Source organism: Neodiprion pinetum, chromosome 6 (assembly GCF_021155775.2).
Source record: "Neodiprion pinetum isolate iyNeoPine1 chromosome 6, iyNeoPine1.2, whole genome shotgun sequence".
Lineage (NCBI taxonomy): Eukaryota > Metazoa > Arthropoda > Insecta > Hymenoptera > Diprionidae > Neodiprion > Neodiprion pinetum.
The window spans coordinates 2601668-2628247 of NC_060237.1; the positions used below are offsets into that span (position 1 = coordinate 2601668).

Below are 26580 nucleotides of genomic sequence, written 5' to 3' on the forward strand. Positions count from 1 at the left end.
TTCGGATCTGCGCCCGCGCAGCAGTCCTCCTTCGGTGGTTGTTTCATGGGGGCAGTCATCGGCCTGCCGCTACTGCGATTTAACAATATTATTCAGGCCGAGCCCTCAGTGCCGTTTTTCCGAATCCGACGGAGGCCGGAGTTTCGTTACCCGACAATCCTTCGGCCAGGGAAGAGTTCGCCCGAATTCACCTCGGATTTCATCCCCTATACGCGGGGCTATGACGCACTACTTGTAAAACGTCGACGACGTGCGCGGAGGCGGAGAGACACGCGCAATTTATCCAAGGTAAATAAAACACCCCTGCATGCCACGCACGGTAGACGACGACTCTTTTTGCACGCCCGGTTTCGGATCAGCCCCCGAACCTCTTTTTACTCGATGGTGATTCTCCAGACCCGCGTACTACCCGCGGACTGTCCTCCTTCCTTCTTCGCGCCTATATCGATTTCCATCGACGAAACTATTTCCACCAAAAGTTTTTCCTCCCTTCACCTCCCTCCCACCCTCCCGCCCTCACGTCACCCCGAGCAGTGCATTGTGCATCCGTCCGTTCCCCGAATTCAATGCCGTCTATCAGCGCCGCTGTCTCGGAATAGCTCGGAAAAATTTCTCACCGACGTTCTGGTTTTGCGCCCTGAAAATGCAGCTCCCGAAGAACGTCACAGGGTCCGAGGAGAAAAGACGTTCAGCCTTTTTTTCCCCCCTATATTCGCGTGAGATTTCTCTTTTCTTTTTCTCTCTGGAACGAAACTGTAAAGCGCAGTGCTGCGCAACCCTCGAAGCCTGCAGTCGCCTCACGAAAACTCGCTCTTTCGTATTCAAACGTTACGAATCGCGTTACGCGGGAAATCGCGACCGGCATATTATAGTATATTTTCCTTACGTACGCTACTTTATTTCACCGAGCTGATTTGAGCGGACGAAATGCTTGGAAATCCTAGACCAAAGTAAACGCGTTTGATATGCACGTTAAGATAAGAGACACGCTCTTTTTTCCATCGATAAAGTAAGTCTCATTCATTTTCAAGACTAATTATTTTTCGCGAAGCATAAAATTCGTCCACCAAGACGTCAGGGGGTTGCGGGTTGCGAGGAGGCGCCGTGGAGGGTAAGGGGGGAGGGGGATTAAAATGTTTTTATATTTTTCTCGTCTCTCACGACCCGGAGTATTGTAATTTATCAAAATTTCTGGGGCTTCCTTATTTCCATTTTCATTTTTTAGTAAACGATATACGTCGATGAGTTACGCCGTTACAAACAGTGTCGTTACAAAAAGTTTTCCTCGACTCGTCGTAGAAACCGTGTGTACGGTATAAATTGTTATATCGTGCATGCTCGTGCACATGCAAACAATTTTCACATGCTGAAATATCCCTCAGGCGCTACGGAACGAGAGAGTGAGATAAATTCGAGTTTCAAAGCAATCGTGCACGCGCGTGTATGCATGCATACATTCACACACATACATATATACATACATACATACATACACATAGTATATACGAATGCACGTATGTGTATGGTTGAATGAATCCGAGGTTCCCGAATTCGATAGTTACGTGCGCGGCTGCAGGTTGAAGCTGTGCGCCATCAGTTCTGCACCTAGGCACGCAGCTTTCCACCGCATTTCCCTTTGTACGGTCGTCCCACAATGCGCTCCTCTAATGAAGACTTGTTTTCGGCTTAATTTGCCTATTCACTAAAAGATAAAGGAATTAGTGCCACTTTGCTCGGCGAACAAATTGAGTAATTCCTGCCGCTGCTGCCGCAGCACTTGCCGCCCCGTTTCTCGATGCTGCACCCCCACAAGCGACGTGTCCGTAACATACGTGCATACCTGTTACCTTCTATACCTGCTTTACACTTGAATTTTCATCACTGCGTGGAAAAATAATTACCTCTGTTATCCAGACACGTATAAATATACGTACGTACCTACACGCGGATACGCCGCCCGCACGAATCACCGCAAACTAACGACTCTATTTATGCAATTATTGCGCTTGAAATTGACAACGTTCAACGTGCGATGATATCCCGCACGAGTTTCACCGGGAGTGTCTCTTGTCGGTGCGTTAATAACGTGGGCGAAAAATGTAACAAGCAAAAGAAACAAAAGGAAACAAATCAAAATGGAAGAAAAATAATGGACAAACGATGGTGAATACGGCAGAAAGAGGAAAAAAAAAAAACTTTACCGCTGCAAAGATACTCTTGTTCCTCCCATAAAATCATGAATTTTAACCCAACTCGATTGCAGCCGCTTCTCAATTAGCGGGTCCAACGCGCGATGGATCGAGAAGCTTGATCCTTTCTCTTCTTGTTTCTTACCGCGTAATAATTTTTCTGCGAGCGGGGTGTCAAGATTGTACGCAAGGCCAGCAGCAGAAATTGGCTGGTGGAAGGGAGAAAAAAAAAAAAACGCCGAAAAGAAAAAGGAAAAAAAACAATGGAAGAATAAAATGACAAGAGGGAAACAGAGTGGATGTCGACATTGGCCGCGCCCCTTGCGCTCGTTCCCGTATACCCGTTTGCACAGCGAAAAATAAAGAGGGCGAGAGAGAGAGAGAGAGAGAGTGAGAGGGAAGGAGAGAAGAAGAGAGCAAGTATCGCCGGCACATGACTCGGTGGTGGCCGCGGTGGTGTAGAGGAGGATTGGCACGAAAATTGGCACAATGGAAATCAACCACACGACCTGCCTCCGCCGCTTGACACGAATTTTCCGCGTCTGTTTGCGCGTCCGGGAGGCGCCCGTCTTTCCCCTACGAATGGTGGAAAGGAACCTGGGTGGCGTAATGCACGTATGTACGTACATACCTCTGTCGGCCGACAGCTGACGGCGTCGTCACACGTCGGCGTAATGGCACGCATGCAGAAACGGAGACGTACATCTACTGCCGCGTCAACGCGGCAAGAGGGTGAAATTTAGATTCGCGGTTTCGGCTCGTTTTCGGAAAATCATCGCCTCGATTAACCCTTTCAAGCAGGTTTTTTTCCTCGCAGTGAAATTTGTTGAAACTGGATATACATATGTTCGCGAGGTGATTGATTTGAAAAATGGGGTCAGATGAGAGAAATTTTCAAAATTCTGTACGTAGGATTTAATATGAGCGAATAGGATCAAGTTTTGTATTTTCACTCCACCATCTTGGATCCGACATCTTGAATTATGAAATTCTGATGCCGGATTTGTTTTCAGCGACCCCGGAATCCTCCGAGTAACAAATTTCAAGCGAATCGGATCGATTTTTATATTCTCAGTCCGCCATATTAGATCCAGTGTTTGGAACTTTGAAATTTTGGCTTCGGATTCGTTTTTAGTGACCCCGAAAATCGAAGATTACCGAGTACGTTCATTCTGTAAAAACAGGCATTTTCAACACATTGTTTATTTACAGCGTTTACTATAATCGCGGAATCGACATAGACATCTCAGAATTCATATTGATATTTGATATTTCAAAAATTCAATACAAATCCTGGATAACCGATTCAAAATGTGTCTCATATATAACGAGACGCTGTGCCGCAAAGGGTTAAACAGCTCGGATGAGACGCTGAACGGGGTTGATTTATAGAGGTAAATAATACGTCGAGACACGATAAACCTGAACGCTCGAGTCGAAAGAATAAAGCCATTTCCATTCCGAAGATAAATAAAACGAAAAAGAGCTCCATCCCTTCCGTCTTATGTAACGTTACAAGTAAGTTGACGAAAGATGCGCTGATCGTGAATATATTCAAGAAATGTCGAGGATTGATCGGAAGCACTTGTACGATCGTTTGGTTCGTGAAAAACACGCGTACCGCGGTTGAATTCGACAAAACACATTTCGGAAAAACAGAATCGCAGATCGCAAAGACATTAAATCTGATCTCCAACTCTATTGATGCAACGGATCTAAGGATCTAAGGGTGGAGGGAAAAAACCACGACTCTCCGTTCGCCCTTCTTCCTTCCCTCTAGTTTATTCGCCGATCCGGCTCTAATTCGCAAACACAGTGAAGTGCACGCACGATCATCTCCGTTCTCCTGATTTCCCCCTTCAAGATCCGATCTCTTCGCCCTGCAACTCTAACACGTCACGACGTTAAGTAAGTAGGCTACAAAAGCAGGGTGCAGGGCAGACGCGTGTCGACACATTGTTAGGGTAGTTCGGAACGTCGGCACCGCCTCGCGCCGCGGAGCCCGTAAACAAAAGGGGGCATTAAAATAAGACGTATTTTATAACAATATTTTATACAGACCGCGACGCAAAGCGCCGGAGAGAAAATTATTACCCCATGCAGGTACACCTGGCCTGCGACGCGAGTCTCCCAACCCCCGTAGGGCATGGTTACCCGGCTAAAGCTCCAGCCCGAGCTTTACTCGCCTCGGAGCTGAAAAACCCGGCATTTGTTCTTTAATCTTCCCCCCCCTCCACTCGGAGAACTTGGATCATTCCCGCGCCTTTGATAGCTCCGCACATGTTTACGTTCCGATATGTTTGTAAAACTGGGATCGGGTGGCGAAGGTTCTGGAACACCCGAAGGACCAGGCGAAAAAGGGTGACCGATAGATCGCGCGATAGCGGGCGAGTCTCTCTGCAGTTTTGACGAGGAGCAAATGGTAATACCCGGCAGGATCGACCGGAGGGCACGAACACCTGGACGACCGTCGTCCTCGTCTTTGTTCCTTTATTCCCCGGCTAGGTGTTCGCACAATGCCCCCTTTTACTCGAGGCCTGGCCAACCGGCGGTCCGCCATTCAGTCGATTTTGATTTGTATTCATGATTCCGCGGGCCGCTTCAACAGCTTGATTCTTATCGGGCCTGAATTCACACGTACACTTCGTCATCGCGAGGGAACTCGACTCCTTGTATCGCCCCTTCGACCACCTTCGAGCGGCTCTCCTAACTACCGGGTCGCTGTTATTAGCGCTAAAATATCACACCCGCGACTCGTTCGCCACCTTTTCCCATCAGGCGCTCTCTTCGCTCGATGGAGGTCAACAAGGGCATTTTTATCCGAATGATGAACCTGATCCACCGTCCATCCGCACGTCGGTACTTTGATCACGTTTTGCGCCCTGTTTTTCTCCGCGTCTGTACGCGCTAAGGAACGACGCCGGATTATTTTGTCGGAACGAATTTCATTTTTCGTTACTTTTCGTCTCTTTACCAGCGAGTCGTACGAAAATTTTTTGAATTAAAAATGAGACCGAAGGCAAAGCGTCTTTCTTCATCCCCTCTCGCCTCTTCTTCTGTATCGTTTGTTTTTCTTTTTCACGGTTAATTGAATTGCGGAAAGGATCTCGGCTAATTCACGTTACATGAAACAAGATCGAGCGAAGTAACGAGAAAAATTTTCATGATTAAATCGCCGGGTTTTCGCCTTGATTTCTCGAAGCTCTTTCGCGCACGCGGATACGTATACATACTTAGGTACATAATATACGCAGTGTAGAAGCTACCCGCCTTCCAGTCTTGAGATTTCCGTCGCCCGTTCTTATAACGCGAGCTGGGGGAGGAGGTCACCTTCAAACCCGAGAGCTCTGAAAATGTTTGCGAGATAAAAAAATTCAAGACTTTCCTCACTCCGAAATTTCAGAGGCGTTTACCTCCCTTGGAGCCTAGCCCAAAAGGTGACGAATCAACGACCATAGGAATGAGAGAAAAAGTATTGTTTTAAATCGAAACAAATCCAATTTTTTACGATTAATTCACCTCCTGTCTGTGGCAATAATTAAAGGCAGACCAAATTTTCACTAGATTTCAATATTACGTTCAGAAAATTATACCCATAATACTTGTACAGAAAACAAACACTTTGTTGTCATCATTCGGTAGCGCGAGATCCATTAAATTAAATTACATCGATAAACCAGCGATACTCCAGATTGCACGCGTGGTCAGCGAGGATGGAAAAAAAATAAAATGTGGACGCCCGTACCGGATTTTTTAGATTTTTTATTTTTATTTTTTCTATTCCAGAAACGCGAAACTCGGCAAACACCGTTGCTAATTTTCCCTCGCAGAGTTTAATCGTCACCACGCATCTCTGCGGTCGAGGGAAACGTGTATGGATTTACTGCACCATTTCGAAAATTGTATCGTCCGAAAAGCACGACACTGCAATTCTTTCCCGCCGATGAAAGAAGAAAAATCATTTCGCAAAGTAAATTTTTGTCTGTTGTACAGTCGTGGCTGTTTTCGCGATATACACACTTCGGATCGCTATTCTCGTACATGTTTGGCGAGTTCAACTAATCCGTTCCTCGCATCCTGTTGTACTTTTATCCCTGCAGTGGAAACGACGAAAATTCCCGAAACTTTTCCCTGCAGTACCGTAACACCACGCCAATCGTGTACCCTGCACGGCTCTGCTTCGTATTCTTCTTCTTTTTCCTCTTTCTCTTCGTCCCATAAAATATTGATCTTGCGAGAAGAAGTGTAAGATGACAATGCCGGTAGGTATAATACTCCGCTCAAAATAGATCGGAATTAAAAGTATTCGGAATATAGCTGAATTTTTATGTTCAGGGGTTTTCGACCCTTAGGAAAATTTCACATCGAATTAGTCTTGAAATATCGTAAATAGAGTCGGATTAAAAAATTGCTGAAAAAGAAATTATTTCACTAAAATTCCTCAGATGCCGTCGATAAGTAGAATTTCTATTTTCTTAATTCGTTAATCCGACTCCGTTTCCGACATATGCGGACATAATTCGATGTAGAATTTTCCACTCTTCGCTCTGTTCTCGTCATTTTTCATCTATCGATAGCATTTTTTGAGTAAAACGTAAAAAACGTCAAATATTGCTGTGTTCTCGAATCGCCGGCACATGCAGCTCAAAAATGACTTCGGATCAGAGTTCCCGAGGGTGGTAAGATACCCAAAAATGCAACCCCGTATCCCGAATATTCTTAATTCAGACCTATTTTGAACTAGGCTCGACTAGTTTCTTGAAGCTTCATACACCTCGCGTTACACCTTCGAACGTAGGCACGTGTGCGGAAACACCCCGGTATGCATACCCGTACTTAGCAGGCTGGGATCAAGGGTAATAACTTCTGTCCACCTTTCAACGGCGTAATTTCAAACCTAGTTTCGCCGAGGGTGTCAGTTACAATTAAAAGCCAGGCTATGCATGTGTTCGCAGAGCTTTACACCCGGCATTCTTACTCCGTCTATACCGTAATCGATCCCGCCGCGGTAGAAACTCGACCCCCGTATCGACTGTCGTCATGCGAACAAGTTTATATTCGACGCAACGTCGTTGTTGTTTAATCCAGAATCTGTGCCGTGCATTCGAGAATTCATCAAGCCTCATAATTCCATCCACGAGTTAAAAATGGATACAAAATAACAAGTAGAAAACTGCAACAAGCAGCAACAGTTTAGAAGCTGTGCTTTTTTTTTCTTTCTTTCTGCTCCTTCTTCTTCTTCTTATTCTTTATTTTTTCCCTGGGCACCTGCATGCCCGAGTATAAACGTCGCCGGTGGCACTAAAATACCTACTTCTTTCTGAAAACGGACCAGCCAGAGCTTAAGTGGCGTCGAGTACCGTGCCACCCTTTGCATAATACTCCCGCCGCATGAAAATTTCAACTTTTAGGTTTACAAATATAAGCTAGACGCTCGAACTCAACGTCTGCTTGTAGTAGGTACGACTCGACGGTGCGGACGGCTAATTGCGAGTAGGAGAATTCTGAATAGTTGGGGGAGGGGAAGGAGACTTGTCTTTGAAGACGTTTGGGTTTTCGTATATTTGCATTTTACGCGCTAATTGAACTTAATCGGAAATCTCTTCTTATTATACACACAGTACATTAAAAAGCGAGAAAGGCGAGCTTGCGCCGTTCTATTCGCCTCAAAAGTGGCTATAATTAATACCTTTCCGGCGATCGAGGATTGAAAAAATATCTGCGACTTCTCGCAGCTTGCGTAATAAATCCGCTTAAATAATATTCGGTGAAAGTGTGGGCGGGTGAAAGCATCCTGGTACGTGTTTCTTTTTCTTCATCTTCTTTTTCCAAGGTGAAGGAGAAGAAACCGTGAGCCAATTACGTTTATAGTCACAATTTACGTGAGCCTGTCCTGATATAATAACGACCGTGGATGTATTTTGGGTTCGAGTATAATTTCTTACGGATTCTTCGCAGGTTACTCCCGCTCTCTTTGACAGAAACTGCACAGAGGCGATGGGGCCGACGGATAGATGCAGTAGTAAATAAATAAATGAATAAATAAATAAATAAATGAAGGGGAAAAAGCGTAAGAGAAAAAATAAGTACAACCAATTCAGTGAAATTCCCGAATATTTATTCAGCTCGCGACACGCATTTACCCGAGAACCTTTGATCACTTTGATCGCGTCCCTCGTTCCCTGTTGGTACATAAGGTATATCTATATGTACATGTATACGTGTACACGGTGGTTGTACGTTTTATTCGTCGTCGTTGCGGAGAATCGGAGGAAAAAAACGAAGAGTAAATGTAAAGAACCCCCAGATTTTTCAATCCCGCGGCATCCGCGAGACGTCGCTGGTATACGTGTACGTACGCATGCATATAGTTATGTACGGTATTAGGTATCGTACGAGTACACCACGCGTATACAGAACGCGGTAAAAGACCGCGGCAAAGTCAATTCACTGTCATTTCCGCTGAGTAGGGTTAGTCGGATGGGCATGTATCCATCCAACTCCGCGGGATATGTACGATACAGCGATTCGTGTACGCGTGAATATGGACGAATGGGTGTGTGTATGGGTATACAGGCAACCGTGCCTAGTCGAGATACCTAAAGGTCAACTTTAAGCAGAGATTAGGCGACGTAGGCTTATAAAACCTACTCGTCGAAACTTTTCGGATGGACGGATAGTCGGATTTTACTGCGAGCGGTGTGTAACCCAGCTGCATAAAGCACATTTTGGAGAATCCGAGTTGGGGAAAAAGCGAGGATACCGATTAAATTGTAGACTGCGTCGAGGCGAAGCGGCGTGCATGCATCGGGGCTGCATGTGCAAGGGGATGACGTGCTGCAGGGGGTTCTAATAGGCATGCGAGAGCGTTCGATAAATCAAAATGTAAAACGGTAGGGGAGGTGGCGGGGAATTCCGCCTCGCAACAAGACGCATCGCGGTGTCAACCGTCGACGGAGAAACGGTCGAGTGTTAAATATTCAAACAGTATGATAATTTGCCAGGGCCTCCCAGGAAGCATCGGAGTGTCTAAGGTCTCGCGGACCACGTGGCTGAGCTTTTTTGCCCCTCCGCTCCGCGACGCGAATAAACGCTGCTGTGGATGCGACTGCACATATCTACCGCGCGGAAATTAAGAAATACGAAAGGAAGCGAGGGGGAGGAATGGAAAGGATGCAGGAACGGAAGGGAAAGGAAAGGAACGAAACGGAGGGAGCAACGAGGGACGCCGAGTGTTTACTAAGGCGGGTTGATTAAGGAATCGACTTTGCTCGCCCGCTTATATGTTGCGTGTACGTGTGTGTGTGTGTATAAATACAAGGTGCAGAAGTCGGTGTGCATGCCTTATTGAAGACGACCGTAATACCGAGCAGCCGTACGTATAACGTTCTCGGATATTTCGAAAGAGATTTTCCCCGTTTCGTAACTTGGCTTCGCGTTATATACGAGGATATATAGTAACGTGAGTTTACCCAGTGAACTTAATCAACGGATACAGATACGTATAATAATTAATAACGGGACGTTTGCTCTGCACCGAAAATTCCACAGAAGCGTGAGGCGGCGACTTTTAGAAAATTATCACCATACGAGCCTTCTGATGTCGTTTCAGTTGTCGAACACGGCTGTTGCGCAGATTTGTCCGTTTTTATCGTTATGTAATTTATAAACCTGAAGATCTCGATTTACTGAAACAAATGGGAGATTTTACGGAACATTTGAAAAATTGTGGCGGGATTGAAAACGCGAAAAGACGTTCGCGGATATTCGACTGAAGGAACGGGCTATACGGCCGTAAATCGTGAAAACCCTTTAAATAAGGGGTTCGTTACATATTTGGAAGCTGAAATTGGATCGAAAAAGTTTAGAAATTTTCACAGCAAAACTTGAGACTAGATACTTTGTTCCATAAATTATTTATCCGTCCGAAATTCTCTCGCAGCAAGCCCGTTATAAAAGGATTGACGTTCTAGAATCGTTGAATTTATCAAATAGATGGAATATCTTTTGAGATTTTCAAAATGCCCGGTGTGAATCTTGATTTTTTTTTCCAATTTTCCCAGCTCGAAATCGCCTCGTGGAAATGTTTAATAGCCTGGAGGCGAAAAATACGCGAGCAGAGGTGAGTGATGGCACGTCAAACGGCGAAGAAACGAATTGAAAATAAAAAAAGTGAAAGGAAGAGAGGAAAACAGGAGGAGGCTAGAAAACACACCGATACGAGTTTAGTATCTTTCGCCTTCTCCACTTTTTTTCCTTTAATATTTTTCGAGCCTGAATGCGTGTTATATAACATCTATAGTGATTTGCCACCACCAGATGTAAGAGAAGAAGAAGAAGAAGAAGAAGAATATGAAAAAGTATAAAATAAGAAGAAGAGAAAACTCCGGAATCTCTTCAACCGAGATGATTCGCTTTTGATAGGCGTTCGGGGCTAATGTATAAGCCCCGATCAAGTAAGCAGCTCTTCGAGCGAACCGAAAAATCTTCCTCGAAGTAAAAATTTTCCCACACGCCCGTCCAATTTTTTATTGGACTTGAGTGCAGCCGCCGGTCGATGTAAATCCGAAGTAGGTATAGAGCAGAAATCGGCACAAGTAGGTACGTACGTTGTACCTACGTATGTTCTTGAACCGCCACGGAGTTAACTCGATCCGAAGATAAAGTTGTTAAGAAATTTTTAACAAGCCAAATTTCACTCGACGTTACAATCGTATCCGCAAACATCCAAGGAACTCTTGACAAACTTATTTCCGTTCCAGTTATTGTTTTCTCCGCTCCGTTTCCGCCTCGACCTCGACGATTCGATCGCGGCCGCCTCTTTTCTACCATCGTCCCGATAATCTTGCAGCAACGGGTTGCGTGCACAATCATGCATACGACACGCGTGGAGGGTGTTTAGATCGCAGTCCAAGGGTCTACATTTTTCTCTTCATCCGGGATCCACCCCCGCTGTAGTCGTCAAGTTTCGCCTACCGCGGAACTCTGGCAGATGGTGGAGAGGATACCGCCCGGGAACTATGCGATGATGATAATGGTAATAATAATGATAACAATAACGGTTATGATAATGATAATAGTAATGATAACGTGGCCAACTTTACCGCCCGCCTCACGGTTGGACCTAATATAGGTACAGGATACTACGAGGCACGTAATTAGGCTCGCGATTCTCGTTGCTTATACAGCTATATACTTGACGTTATAATACGGGCGATCGAGAACTTGCGCAATTATAGATCACTAAAATTTTGGGTAATGAAAGGTTTCCTCGTTGTACTCATACGGAAACAGATGCGCAAATATCGTCTCAACTTAACTTTTCCGATACACGTTGAGGGAGGATTACTCGGGCAGATCGAACCTCCTGGGCCGTTATCTATTTCACGTTTTCCACCCGATAAGCGGTGGATCCGGAGCGCGAGAAATGTCCATCGCGTATCATGCAAAAAACGGGAGGACGGCGACTTGACCGCATCAAAGTTCAAACTGACAGGGAGAGGAATGTGCGGTTGCAACTCAACGGTTACGCGGGCTGTCACCATGTACGGATTTCAAATGTCAAGGAAAACAAGAAGGGGAAGGAGGGAAGGAAGGGAAGGATATCTTTATGCCCGATTCGCCGATTCGCGTTATCCCAGTCTCGGCTCCGGGCTGCGTGAGCGGCGGGATCAGCCCTCCAATCGGCGATAAGGCGCCGCCGGATAAGGGGGAAATTTTAAGTGGGAATTTAACTACGAACATCCGCGTACCCCGGGGTTCCGGGTGTGTGTACCCACCTCGAAATTCATGGGTAAGCTTCAGGGAGCGGCGAAATTTCGGGATAAAGCGATCAGCGTGGAGAACACCCCGGCTGATGCCGAGGAATGGCTGCGCGCTTCGACGTCAATAAGCTTCGATCGCTCCTTCGAGTGGCCCCGGAATTGCTGCGCCATCTAGTTTATCATGCCATACTCGCTAAAGGTACGGAAAAAGAGAGGATAAATTAGAAGGCTACGACTCGTTACCGCGTCAACCTTTACGCGTCTGTTTACCTACACTTCGCCCTGAGCCCGCCCTTGCAGCTGTCGTAAAAATTCTCAGCGGGGGTCGGGAAATTGTGGACGTGTGATACTTCGGCAAAGAGATTCGCGAGGGGATGACTGCGTAGGAATCATCGAAACCCTCCGCTAGTCGTGTACGATTCGTCGCGTATTTCGGGCACCGATTCGTATGCGCGTTTTTTCGCAATGACAAGTCCGGAATAATTGCCATAGCTAGAAAAAGGCGAGTAGCGAAGCGAAAGAAAAGATCTACGGACACGTTGATCCCACTTGTTAAGATCGTCCATAAATAAGGAGATTTGTCGAAAGTCCTTGTAATTTGCTCGCGTGACGGTGCAGGCCTGGGGACGAGAGAAAGCGTCGGCACATCACCAGCTGCACCGAAATAATAAGCCTAGGTCACGAATGCCCCGGGATCGTCTTAACTTTAATTGAAGAGGGGGGGTGTTATCCCTTCGTGTTGGTATTATTGTTGTTCTTATCGCCATTCCGGGCTTAGAGAGTTCCCACCACCGCGCGTCTACTCTCCGTCGAGATTGGACGACGATTCGTGCAGGGAAAACACACACGCGGGGGACTTGTACACATACATGTATGCATACATCCCTACCTACACCAAGGACATAATCCAACGGTCGGTCGTTCCCAGGAAAGATGGGGGAGGTGATAATTAGGGTAAAAGTTTCCCAAGCACCATCCCGCAACACCAGACTTGTTAAAATTTCATTCAATCTTTTCCGCATCAATGCGGTCGCGGTCACACGCAAATGTAACAATTGAAGCAACAAATTGTTTCACCTGGGTAGGCGTACACGGCTGATCCTGGGAAGAGATTCCTACATCGACGTTGTTACCGACGCTTAGCCAACACTCAAACCTTTTTCTAGAATCTTCCAACGGTGGGGATATCCCACTTGGCTAAGTATCGGTAGAAATGACAGTATCAGAATCTATGTTCGGAATCAACCGTACGTCGTTACTCTCCTGCAGATGTACGACCATTAAGCGTACACTTGAAACAGGCTGATCCTAATTCGAAAAACTTTCGACGCTTAGGCGATGTTTCGGCGTCACCGGCAGCACCTGTTGGGGTTGATATTCTTCCGCCGCAGCAGCGTTTCAATGTTTCAACATTCGGAAGCAGAAAGGCATTTCATAGGGGGGTGAGAGAGCACGCGGAGCGCGTAAAGAAAAGGAGGCTGGGACAAGAGCTGCGGCATGCAGGGTGGGTGGTAAATAACGATGGTGTATCCGGTATTCGGGTTGGCTTAAAGAAGATTTGCGACATCCGCGTCCGCGGAGCGTGTCGCTTCCTTTCCATTTTGGCGGGGTGGAAAACAGTCCGCGTATCACAAATCTCCATTAGAGACAGGCGATCTTTATTGCGCCCAGGTTTGGGCAGTTCGTCTTCGTGCCTCGCCACGGCTCGGTCCACCGTGTCCGGAACGGAAGAACGGAGGTATAGCATCTCCGGGTCGAGGATAAGGCGCCGCTGTGAGCTCGGGCCAAGGATCGCGGTGATTCGCCACTGTGACCCGCGACCCCGGATCACTTTGCCAGCCTGTCAGAAGACGAGCGGAGGCAACGCGATATCCTTCGCCGAACTCTCCGACTCGCGACTCCTACGCGACGACGACGGTCAGAATTAACTGCACGGCTGCTAAGTCACCCGAAATTCACCCCTTCGCGGTTTATAATGGAGCTAAGGCAACATCCTCCTCGGCCCTAAGTCCGTAAACACATACACGGGACGTCGAGTGGTGAACATGGCGGTATTTTGAGTCGTGACCGCGATAATACCTTCCCGCTACTACCGCCAAGAGGCTTTCCACCCTGCACCGTCGTGGTTAGTTCTCGAGAATAACCACTGCACGAGTTTATCGGCCCACGGTGTCCATTATTGTCCCCGGGATCGTCTGGCTAGTTCCACTGCGATCATTAACGCGGCTGTCCAGCGAGCAACACCTCATCCCGAGAAGGGTTTGACTGATAACTCAGAATTTGGAAAGCCTTTCGCTTCGCGCATCTGCGCCTCCGAAGCTTGAATTTCCGCGAGCCGTTACGGCGAAGGATGCGGAAAGGAAGGATGTTTGCGCCTCGGTATTTCAACCTGGGGTGATTTTTGCCGGATTGAAATAAGAGAGCGAGCACGCAACGTCGACTACCAATATATTAACCGTTTAAAGAGGAGAGGAGAGGGAAGGGAAGGAAGGAGCCAGACGATCCTTGCCAGGTAACACCCAGCGCTTGTTCCCGAGCATGTCTTCGTAGTACGTCATCGAAACTATAAGAACGGCTTGCGCCCTAATGCATAAAAGATAGTCGAACTCCTCTGCTTAAAATAACGTTGCCCGAATCTTTTATGCATCAGATTGTCCGCCGGTGCCCGAACGCCTCCACACCACGTGGCGAAGCCGCGGTATATGCATATAATATCGCGTAATAACAGATCCCGGGATCCCTGCAATAATACGGGATGGTGCGGGAGAAGTGGGACGGGAATAATATAAGAACAATACCGCGTGGATTTGTTATTACGAAGCCATCCGCGGAGCGTGCAGCGAGCCATGCCAATTCGCCTCCCGTCTGCATGGACAAACAAGAAATAAATGACACTGAAAATACCCGAAGAGAGAGAGAGAGAGAGAGAGAGAGAGCTGCGGAGGTTGCAGATAGTCAAGCTCCTCGCTCTCCATCTCTCAGCATTCGGCCGAACACCCTTACACCCTTACACCCTTATACCTCTCGCTCCTTCAACAAGCCCCAGGGAGTGAAACGAGCTCGACGTCAGCTACGCCTGCACCTACTCCGTTGGTATTACGATTACTCGCAACTTCTCCCAGACTCGGTGCATTCGGATAGGAAAATACGAGGTACCTTCCGCGCGTAGGTAGGTACGCGGGAATGAATACCCCGGCAACCCGTCGGGTCGCAAAGACTCCGGGGTGTATAAGTATAAATAAGATGATGGTATGCCGAGATATGGGGGTCGTGGGAGCGTGATATGCTCTTACTAAGGTAATCCTCCGCGCGGCTGCTGCTCCGGGGTATATATTTGGAGTGTTGGGGTCCTCGTTGGGGTAGACGTAGCGTATAACTAATACATCTCGAACGGGACCCGACCTACGATCCGCAAGGTACGCAGGTGTCGCTAGTGTCGATAATTGCGTCGAAGAGATAGAGGGCGCCAAGGTGCATCACGAGAGTCCTTGCGTGTTATACGACCGGAAAACATGATTTCGAAATTAACCCACGTACCGGACCGGGGGTCGCGATACTGCGATACTACTACGTAAAGTAAAACGACGAGAGAGGAAAAGTTGGTTTGTAAGGAACGGAATTAGGGGAGCCATAAATACGCCGGTCACTTCTGGAGAAGGGAGCCCTGCAGTCACCCTCGGTGATCTTAAAGTGCCTTTGGGAAATCTGAAAAAGATAACTAGATCGCTATAGTGTCTACCTAGTGACGCGGCATACGTAGACCTCCCGCACCTCTACACGTCCGTACCTAATATCTTCCTCAAGCTCGAGCTGAGCTAATGCTGATGACTGAGGAGAGGCTGCAGCTGCAGCGGCGGACTCTCGGCGATAACGCGATGCGAGTTTTACCTACGGCGGGTACAAGGAAGGATCCCGGGGCGCGTCCAGGTGTCGAGGATATCCTAGGAAACACATTACGTCGCGACACCGAGCCGAGGGTAAATCGACTCTTGGAATCTTCGGCTATTCGGCGTAAGAGGCAATACTGCAGCTGAAGCTGGTTCAATTGTCTCTCCGGCATTGTAAGAGATGCGAATGTGATCCTACGTCAATTAATAGCGGATGCAGTAAGCCGTGAAATTGGAGGGCTGTAACGCTCGGACGAATGGAGGAGGTCTTTTTCTTGCCCTTCTTTCCCAGTTCCCGTTTTATACCTTCCGCATTTTCCCGTTACTCGGAATTCCAATTACCCAAGGATTATACCTCCCCCGTAATAATAGTTTTCCAAGAAGCTTTATGTCAAGCTTGTGTGACACGCGTGGGTATTTACTTGTCTTGTTTCGTCTGTTTCAGGAAACCCGGACGAGTGACGATAAAGATGATTAATTGACGTGAAAGAAAATTTTCATAAAGCAAGAAGAAAATGACACGAATCAGTTCGATATTCTTACTTACCTCGGGCGTTTTTGTCCTCACTTTGATCAGAGGTAAGTCAACCGTAATTACGTATAGCAACACGGTAGAGCGGCTATTCAAGCAATTAAGAAGCATCCTTACCGCACCTCGCAAGTCCGGCTGAACAATGTTCACCCCGTGTTTAAATCCCGGGGGTAATCTTCCGTCCACTAAAACTCGGTATATACACCAAGTAATCGAATCAACCGCCGGGAAATCGAAAATTATCCTTATACGGTGCGATAGTTTGAAAAGTTTTATCCTGTTTAATCGCGTATAGAAAGTTCCATACATAGACCGTACATCGGGTATATACCATCCGCGATATACTTCGTTCTATCCCTTCACCTTTGCACGCGAAAACTGATTCTACGTGTAGTTCTCGCGTCAATCGTAACCGAAAATTAGAAAATTATGTCGTATCCGCGATGAGTCCAAGTTCGCGATAAATTTTTCACACCGAATTGACAATTCAAATTGCAAAGTGACTGCGACGATAATGACTTTAACACGTGCATGAACTCAGGTGCCGTAATTCCACAGTGACGGACGTAAATTACCTCGGAGGAGATACTGGAATTAATTTGATCGTGACGCATTGGCCGAAACATAATTCCAACCGATATCGACACGGGCAAAGTACACCCGTTCGGCCATGTACTTTTACGCATATTGGGTATTGCGTAGATATATATAATTGTGTCAAATCGCTTACCGGTGAATCCACGCGAACGCTCACCTGACCTTCCAACGTCCTTGATTCCTGAGAAAAAGAAGAATATTTTTCATTATTATGCATAATTACGGATCTAAACCTGAATTAGATGGAAAATGATTTTTCCGAAAAGAAGTAACGATAAAAATTGAACATTGCTCGTGCGGCGAACAACCCCTTGGAAAAAAAAAAAAAAAAAATCAGCCATTCAATGCCAAACGTTGGTGACAAGGGTCGAATCGAAGTCTCGAGTGGGTTTTAGTCACAAATTCATGCACCCGTGTGTAGGTACACGGAATTATACCCGTAGAGTATAATACGAAGGCTTGTTTGATTTTGGAGGAATTTTCATCCCTCGCGGTAACGGCTTATTGTTAGATAATACGATGGGGAGACAGAGGAGCTTACGTATATCTGTGTTTGTTATTTGCATATTTAGCAGATATTCGAACCGCGTAATATCCTAATACGCGTTCATCGCGGCGATATTTCAGCGACGATAAAATCCGATTGAAACGATTTCCTAGGCCATTGAATATCCGAGTGAATTTTTTCCATTCGGAAAATGTAACGCGCGCTCGGATATAATGACAAGTGGATCACCCGACGTTTTCCCAGCTTCCCGTTTCGATTTCCTCGCACAGACGCGCCGCCGCCACGTCGGACACATCCGCAACCCTTCGTGACAAAAGATTTGCGTATTTCCGCAATCCTCTCCGTGTAACAAAAAAAAAAAACGAATAGCAGTATACCGTCATCGGGATCCCGTTAATGCATACTTGCGGAAATCATATTTTTAAACATTTTTCTTTGTTCATACGTAAAAAGGAAGCGAATACCGTACGCAAATTTTCGTCGTGAAAATTCGATCGAGTCGAATGTTTGTTTTCGCTAAAGCTTGCTAAGGTCGTATCCACATCGTACTGTGTAAGGAACGAAAGTAGATTTTCGATTAACCCCACAGCTGGATATAATGTGTGTAAGAGCACGCGTGAAAATACTGACGCGAAAATAATTCAAAGGCGGGAGATTGAAACAGGATTCAATTTTTTATCCTCGGCACGAAGAGAAGAAAGAAAAAAAAAAAAAAAAAAAATACATCTCGGGACGGAGGGGGCGCAACGAGATGAGATTTTTTATAACACACGTTTATAATCCCCTCCGCTTATACACCGTATCGCATCATGTATGTACACATCGATTCGATGAGGCTGATTTTAATTTTCAGAATCGAAACCCGTCAGCTGGGAGGAGTGGTGGACTTACGACGGAATTTCAGGTGATAATTTATTCCGCTCAAGTTAATTAATTGAACAAAAACGCGCTCCGCTTTGTCTTCTCTTATTCCGCATTGTAGACTATATCTTGTATATAACTTGTAGTGTGCCGAAAAGAAAAAAAAAAAAAAAAAAAGAAAAGGAAGAAATGAGGCAAAGTGAAACTTTTTCCCCGCAGGTCCGGCGTTCTGGGGCCTGATAAACCCCGAGTGGTCTCTCTGCAACAAGGGGCGAAGACAATCACCGGTGAACCTCGAGCCTGCGAGGCTGCTTTTCGACCCGAACCTGCGGTCCCTGCATTTGGACAAGCACAGAATCGGCGGGATCCTGGCGAACACGGGTCACAGCGTCGTGTTCGCGGTCGATAACGACACTCGTCACCCGGTAAACATTTCCGGCGGTCCGCTCAGCTACCGCTACCAATTCCACGAGATTCACCTGCACTACGGTCTCCACGATCGAACCGGCAGCGAGCACACCGTCGATGGATACGCCTTTCCAGCCGAGGTTAGCAAACAGCGTATCGTCCGAGGGCGATAGTTACTCGTTAGGTTCGTTACGATATATGCCTTGCCAAAAACCGCCAATGACCCGCCTCGAAACGGATGCGGAAACGGACGCCGGAGGGTGAAATAGGTAGACGGTTTCGTGCGATAATTCCGGGGTATGGATACCGCGCTGGCTTCGATGGGGGAAGTTAAGGGTGTACTGGTTGGACATTCTCAACCAAAAGTGAGTCTCGTCGACGATGCTGAATGCTTTGTGACGAGATAAAAGCTGGAAAACAAAAATCAATCGCAACAAAGGCGGTAAGAAAATTAAATTTTAGTAATAATAATGGCCAAAAGTTATCGACATGTTGTTTGAACAAAACATTGTTCAAGAAATTTTTGGGGAATGTTTTTTTTTGTCATGTAAAATGAATTCGTTAATTTTTCCGGATACGCATGAATTTTTAAAGAATCTTCTCATTATTTTGGAATTTCCGTTTTCGAAAATTTGTAAAGTCTGTATTTACGAAACTGTTCGTTCAATGCTCCGGAAATTTCTTAACTGTAATGTACAACGTTTTTATGACAACGTATCAAAAATTCACGATATTTCGTCCATTTTTCAAAATTTAACTGATTTCAAAACAATGACAAAGTTCTTTAAAAATTCATGCGTATTCAGAAAAATCAACGAATTCATTTCACACGACGAAAAAAAAACGTTCCCTAAAAATTTGTTGAACAATGTTTCGTTTAAACAATTTATCGATAACTTTTCAGCATTATTATTATTCATACGTAATTTCCACCCCGCCTTTATTGTGCTTGATTTTTTTCCAATATTTATCTCGTCACAAAGTATTCAATATCATCGACGAGACTCACTTTTGGTTGAGAATGTATAGCCAGTAAATCCTCAACAGGCCAGTCGTGGTTTGTTTGGTTCGATGATTCCAAGAGGGACGCCGGGAAGGTCGAGTCAAGTTGGTATCGAAATTTTTCCATCCCTCGAATCTTACGTAAAACTCTTCTTCCTCCCTCGATGCAAGCACAATTGTCTTCGCGCTACTTCCTTATTATTCCACCGAAAATAATCGAAGCGTTTTTCGAATTCACATCAAAAGTATCGAAAAACTCCCGGCAACGATTGAAAAAATCAGTTACACGCGTGCCTACTCGGAGAACTAACAGGCGCAACAAAAGTGAAAAATGAAACCCCACGCAGACCTCGCTAAGGGGGGAAATCTTTGTTCCGTTTCAATGAAATTCGCATCCAATAGGCCGTGATTCGATTAAACCCTCGTAGATGCGTGGGTGGGGAAAAGGGTTTGGAGATTGTCCGTCTGTTAAAACGAAATGAAAAACGTACGAGTAAATTGTTGAAATTATCGAGGCCCAAGAACGGGCAGTGAAAACAGCGTCGGCACGGCGTCTCTGGCTAATAAGGAGTCGAGTATCTGGCGCACGAACCGGCGCGCGGAGTGAAATGGCTCGGCATCGAATTAGGAGGTAGCCCTCCCCGAGGTATACAGCAGGTATATATCTATATCTCTGTGGCGTTTCCCTGCCCGACTAACTGATTAATATTTATTGTGCCGCGAGGGGCGGCAGGGTGGCAGCGCCGCGGCCACGGCTTAGATAATGCTTGACAAAGTAGGCAACGTCCTGCAGGAAGTTCTTAGCAAATTGCGATAGCCTGAAACACGTGGCTCTCGGCTCTCGGCTGTTGGCTCTTGGCTCTTGGCTCTTGGCTGCGCCTTCCATCCATACCCACCACAACGTCGTCCCGCAGCCCGGTAAAGGGCGAACTTTTCGGATGGGCCGAGGCGAACACCTGGGGCTACGGCTGCGTGAGTTACTCGGTACACACAAACGGCGCCTGCCTTCGGAGCTCTGTTCGTGATAAATCCAGATAAGATCCACCCACCACCATTTTGTGAATGAATTAGGTATTTGGGACACGTAAACTGCCACGGGCTGTGGGTACAGCGAACCCCCGGCTAAAAGTCCGTGAGCCTCGCACACAACCCTGAGGCAGAAGGCATTCGAGCCTGTTTCGAGTCGCTGTCCTTAACGACGCCGCGACGCTGACTGCGAGTTGGTATCGAGATGTTGAGGTTCCCCGGCTCGTTCGTAAAATACACGACTGCGAGAAAAACGGAGGTCTTAAAAAACGTAATTAAACGTTGAATCACGTTTTGATACGTGTTTGTAAGTGTCAATTATCTCACGTCATATTTGTTGTCGATTGCTCATTTTACCTCGGCTGTAATGGATCTAAAGTTCTATCCTTGATCTAGCTGACGACGATGATTAATCAGGACTCAAAATATTAGTCCTTTACACGTGTATGGTAAAGAATATGTATCTACAAGTGCGCGGTTCGATATTATGGTGTCAAGAAATGGAACAAAGACGTAATCTAATATTCCAAGAAATTACAGATTGTTTCGATAAACCAATGGTTTCTAAAACCACAGAATTATTCAAGACATCGAATATTACTCATCGTTTATATTTAAAAACTTCGGTAATTACTGTAGGTTTCTGTAACGATTCGTGTCTTGTATTAAAAATATGCTGAGCACTGTGATGTTATGACAATGTGACCGTCAAAGATTGTTTCGTTCAATTTTTGTAATAGCCTAGCTTCCAGCACGGATCAAGGGTGTCCGATACACCGTACTTTTTTGGCGTCTAATGCAAATGAGATATACGATCCCGAGGATCTCGAAAGCTGACAAAACTCGGCTTTGTCATGAAAGTCAATTTTTCTGATTCCGCTATCGCAAAGCAAAGGCGAGTACCGTGCAGGGATTATAATTCACCTTGCGGATACTTTGATAATTAACGATTCCAGCTGATATGGAGATAATATACGAGATTCCGCTGGCAATTTACAACCTATGGTCACGATATTTAATCAACAAAGTGTGCGGGGTGTACCCTCGAAAAGAGAGAGAGAGAGAATAGCAAAATTGTCATAATTTAACGAATTCAAAGGGTGTATTCACCGTATTTTACCTCCGTTACAGATTCAGATTTTCGGATTCAACTCGCAGCTTTACAACAACTTCTCCGACGCACTTCACAGGGCTCAGGGGATCGTCGCCGTTTCTTTGCTACTCCAGGTAAGAACGAGAACAAAATATAAAAACCTAACCAGCGGGCATTCTGCGGCAGTCTAGAAACGTTTATGAAAACTTTGAGGGGAACGTCAATGAACCGCGATTGTTTCGCGTGTGCTGTACACGGTTTTGCAACTTTTTAGACGCGTTAACTGCAACCGTTTCCCAGCAACTATCGAACAATGGTTTTGATAATGAACCTGCGCCGAACAGCGCAGCTTCGGTTGTTCGCGAAATGACAATTCGAGAAATTTAGCACGCGCAGACATGCAGACTCATTGTATACAATAATTGTCACAGAGTTCATTGTATCCGTGAGACGCGAACTATCTGTCGCGGATAAGCCGCTAGGTGTGTCATTATTATCCCGTGAATCGGGCTGTATTCGGTTCGTCTATTCTATATTCGATTCGTGCGCCTTGATTCTCTATAAAAGGTAATTCATATCTCGTTGCTCGGTGGTTGTTATTCTCGTCCTGCTGCATGTATTCAAATTGTCTGATATCGTGTGTCAATTATTTCCAGCTTGGCGATCTCTCGAACCCCGAGTTAAGAATATTCACGGAGCAGCTCGACAAAATTAAATACGGAGGTAAGATGAATCGCATCACGTCACGTCACGTACTGTCCGTCGATGTTTGATGTTCGTGAGGCGTTCGGTTCATGCGGTAGTTGTCGAAACTAGTTTCATCGTAGATGCTTGAAACTACCTGCTATGCTAGAATTTTTCTGTTTCTCGAATCTGGGGATGAGGATAGAGAGAGAGAGAGCGAGAAGAGAGGAAAGGAAAATATCGCAGGTGGCTAATTGTGGATTCTCGGTACGAACGTACATGTAATACGACGACTATTAATTACAGGCGAAGCGACGGAAATTAAACGGCTGGCTGTACGGGGGCTTCTGCCAGGCACCGAACACTACATGACCTACGATGGATCGACCACTATGCCAGCCTGTCACGAGACTACGACTTGGATTATATTAAATAAGCCAATATACATCACGAAGCAACAGGTAAGCTTTTTAAGTCATCCCTTGTACCGTGCGATGCGTAGATCTATGCAGGATCTTCGAGCTGTCGATAAAAATGAGAAACCATTTATCGGAGATCCTCCGACCTACGATCGGTTGAACAAACGGCTACAAAACTTGTTGAGAAATTCTTTCTCGTATTTATATTCGGTTAGGACGAAACTGTTGAGTCGACTCAATAAGCCATACTTAAGGATGAAAACTTTTCCCCAGCTGCACGCGCTCAGGAAATTGATGCAAGGGGACCAGAAACGCCCGAAGGCGCCACTGGGAAACAACTTTCGACCTCCTCAGCCTCTGCATCACCGTCCCGTACGAACGAACATCGACTTTAACGTCCAGGCAAGTTGGATCTCTCACTTGACATGTGGTATAATTCACTTTAAGCTCGTACCCGCGCGATGTACCGAGTAACGATTAGGGGGCGAGGGTGAAATTCCGTATTTGAGAAGATACGGAAGCGCCGAATTCCGAATTTTTTTATGGCGAAACTTGAAGTGAAGAAATCAAACTCTCACGATACATCAAAGTTCCGAAAGGACAAAAGTTTTGGTTATGTGAATTTCTGGCTCGTTGAAATTGCACCACTTTCATCGTTCTTTGTTTTGGATTCTCGATATTTTTACGTTCGGAATCCTGGTAATTCAGATTTTCGGTTTGTCTAATTCTTTGCACCCACTCGTCGAGTAAACTACGCCGTGTGAGTATATTTCAACGTTCGGAATTCTACTCCATCGAAACTTGAATGTCCGTAATTTTGCTCTATCGTAACTTGAACTTTGAATCGTCGGCTTTCCGACCATACAAAACTCTCTCGTTTCGTAAAATTATCATTTCTTTACGTCAAGTTTCGCCAGAAATAATTCGGAATCACTCGCTTTCGGAGCTTCAATCCCGCCCCACGATTAGCACCTACACCGGCATATCGTCTACATCTTACGATAATTAATAATGGGTGATTGAATAGCAAAGTCACGATGCAGTTACGAGCCGTGACGTTGAACTGACGGGTAATGGAACACCGCGGGGATGGTTAGACTGATGTCACAAGTTCGATACGCGGCTAATTTGATAAATTATTAATACACGTCGCGAGACGGGAGTTAAAACATCGAGAGGCAGTTCCAAGTGGCTTTTGAGCCTTGCTACATACCAACAACCCGATACCTAATTTGTCATTAAATCGTGTAGCTTCCAGGGGAAAGTTATCGCCCCCGACCCCCGCCCCTCCTCCATCCCCTCAGGCTATATACACGCGCTCACTTGTCTCTTCGTCGCGCAGTTAAGTGGTTAAATCAGCTTATTAGTCACAGTTCGCAACTGGGTCGGGATGGGATGATAACTATAGATGTAGGTACCTGGTACACAAGCAGCGGGGACGAGTTACGCTCTACGAGTTTATACATTTGCAATTTCTTCTTTCCGTCTTTTCTTCTCTCCTTTCAACAGGGTGCCAAAAACTGCCCGACGATGTACAGAGATATTTACTACAAAGGTACGTATGTACAGCCGGACATTTTACTAGGTCAAAACTGAATAATTCATCGACTCTCATTGCCAGCTTTTTTCGACTTCTTAAATTCACAATCAAGTTGAGAAATAAATTAATTAAAAAACTGTCCCGTATACAAAGGTGACATTCGCGTTAAAAGGTGTAACATTAGACGCGCCTTATTTACATAAGAGCAACGTACATGTATTATAGTAAATTATACGTTGCGTCGCACCTATTTATCTAATTAATTAACACGCATGATAGACGAATAATTAATAAACATAAGAGGCCAAACGCTTTTCCGAAGGCTCGGCGCGTTCTGCTCTTCGTATACAAATTCGTTTCAAGGAATTGGGTAAACAACAAATTATCCCATGGGCATGCCTGTTATACTGTTCGAATATATATATATACTAATATATATATATAATATATATATATGTATAACATATTATACTGACGACGTGAATATTGTTTTTAAAAAGCCAACAGTTGGAAGCAGCCCTGAACAGTACGGATTTCCGCTCTTCAGTCAAGCCGACGAGCATCGACAGATCTGCAATTTCTTGATATTCGCATGAAGATTGAAGAGGGCATGCAGTAAGCCGGAATTGCGTTACTTCGTACATATATCAATCATAGACATGTAAGGAAATTCAACGGGAGACGAAAAAACAAAAACAAAAAAAGAATAAGAAAACTTCACATATCATCGGCGCATGTGTGTGTGTGTGTGTGTGTATGCCGCGAATATTGAAAAAATAATAACGAAAAAGCAACAGAGACAAAACATTTTGTTACAGACTGTACAATATATATACGCATATATATAATATGTATGAAATATTAATAATTATGCGGTCTCTCCGTCTTTACGCATCGCACTACGAAAAGCGCAGAGCCGCCGATTTGTGTAATATAACGGCCGCGGCAAAAAATATGCTTCGTTACTTATATAAATTATTAGACGTGACTTGCCAAGTATGTTTCCATTTAAAGCAGTGAAGAAAAAAAAATTAAGGAGAACTAATATGAATAATAATATCAATAATAAGTAGCTTAGAAGGTCGAATAACGTGAATAAAAATAACATTAATAAGTATCGATTACCTACTCGAAGAAAATATATTTAAAAAAAAGAAGATGAAGCAAAAACAAAAAAAAAAAAAAAAACTGAAACAGAAACAGAATAGGATGTTGGAAGTAAATGCGAAAATAATAAGAATCCAAACAACAACAAAAAAGCTATGACTATCGGGGCCTGTGAGGGTAAGATGCAACTATGTAAAATAATATTAATATTAATAATATTAGTAATAATAATAATAATAAGAAGAAGAAGAAGAAGAAGAAGAATAAAACTAATACGATGGACAAAAAAAAAAGCAAAAAAAGAAAGAAAAAAAAACATAATCATGGATGGAAAATTTATACTCTATTCTTGTAATAAAATTGTGAAAACGTGGTAGTCTTTCATTTCAATTAATTATAACACGGTTATGTGCAATACCAATAACGACACTTCGTATTCAGGCCTAAATCTAGCTACAGTTTGTAGAAAAATTATTCCACCTCAGAAAGAGTGAACGTAAAAAAAGAAGTGCGTAAAAATTATTATCTGAAATTAGAATTATCCGAATATACTGTATCGAAGTATTCTAAATTGTTGAGGGCGCTGGATGTAACGAAACGGATGTGCGAAAATCCGTTCCGAAAGAGATGGAGAAATACATTAGCATATAAATTACTCGATTATTTGATATATAACCTCGAGGAGCAGTAAGATGGTTAACATCACCTGCTTAAAAATGAAAATACATAAACTGATAAATTCGGGTCTTTCACGATTCTAGTACGAATTTATCAGTTACGCAGGCTCGAAATTGGGATAAAATTGACGTAAGGTAAGACGGACGCGATCGTGTGAGATCGCAGCAGTATAATAGCAGCAGCGGCAATTCACGTGTGTAATAGTGTAATAAGCTCGTTTGGTACGAGGACGAGGGGCAAATTCCGATCGAAGCTTAACGTCGCACAAGCCTCGTTACCCGCTAC

General features: G+C 45.0%; 1 protein-coding gene across 1 annotated transcript; it reads left to right on the forward strand.

The window, feature by feature from the left end:
• On the forward strand, nucleotides 1-25715 carry CARPB (Carbonic anhydrase-related protein B). Its single transcript, XM_046632580.2, has 10 exons — nucleotides 1-288; nucleotides 16286-16419; nucleotides 18331-18381; nucleotides 18558-18886; nucleotides 21906-22001; nucleotides 22524-22590; nucleotides 22858-23012; nucleotides 23244-23372; nucleotides 24480-24525; nucleotides 25011-25715. The coding sequence occupies exons 2-10, from the start codon at nucleotides 16356-16358 to the stop codon at nucleotides 25031-25033; spliced, it is 960 nt and encodes a 319-aa protein (XP_046488536.1). The 5' UTR covers nucleotides 1-288; nucleotides 16286-16355; the 3' UTR covers nucleotides 25034-25715.
• The last annotated feature ends 865 nt before the right edge of the window (nucleotides 25716-26580 follow it).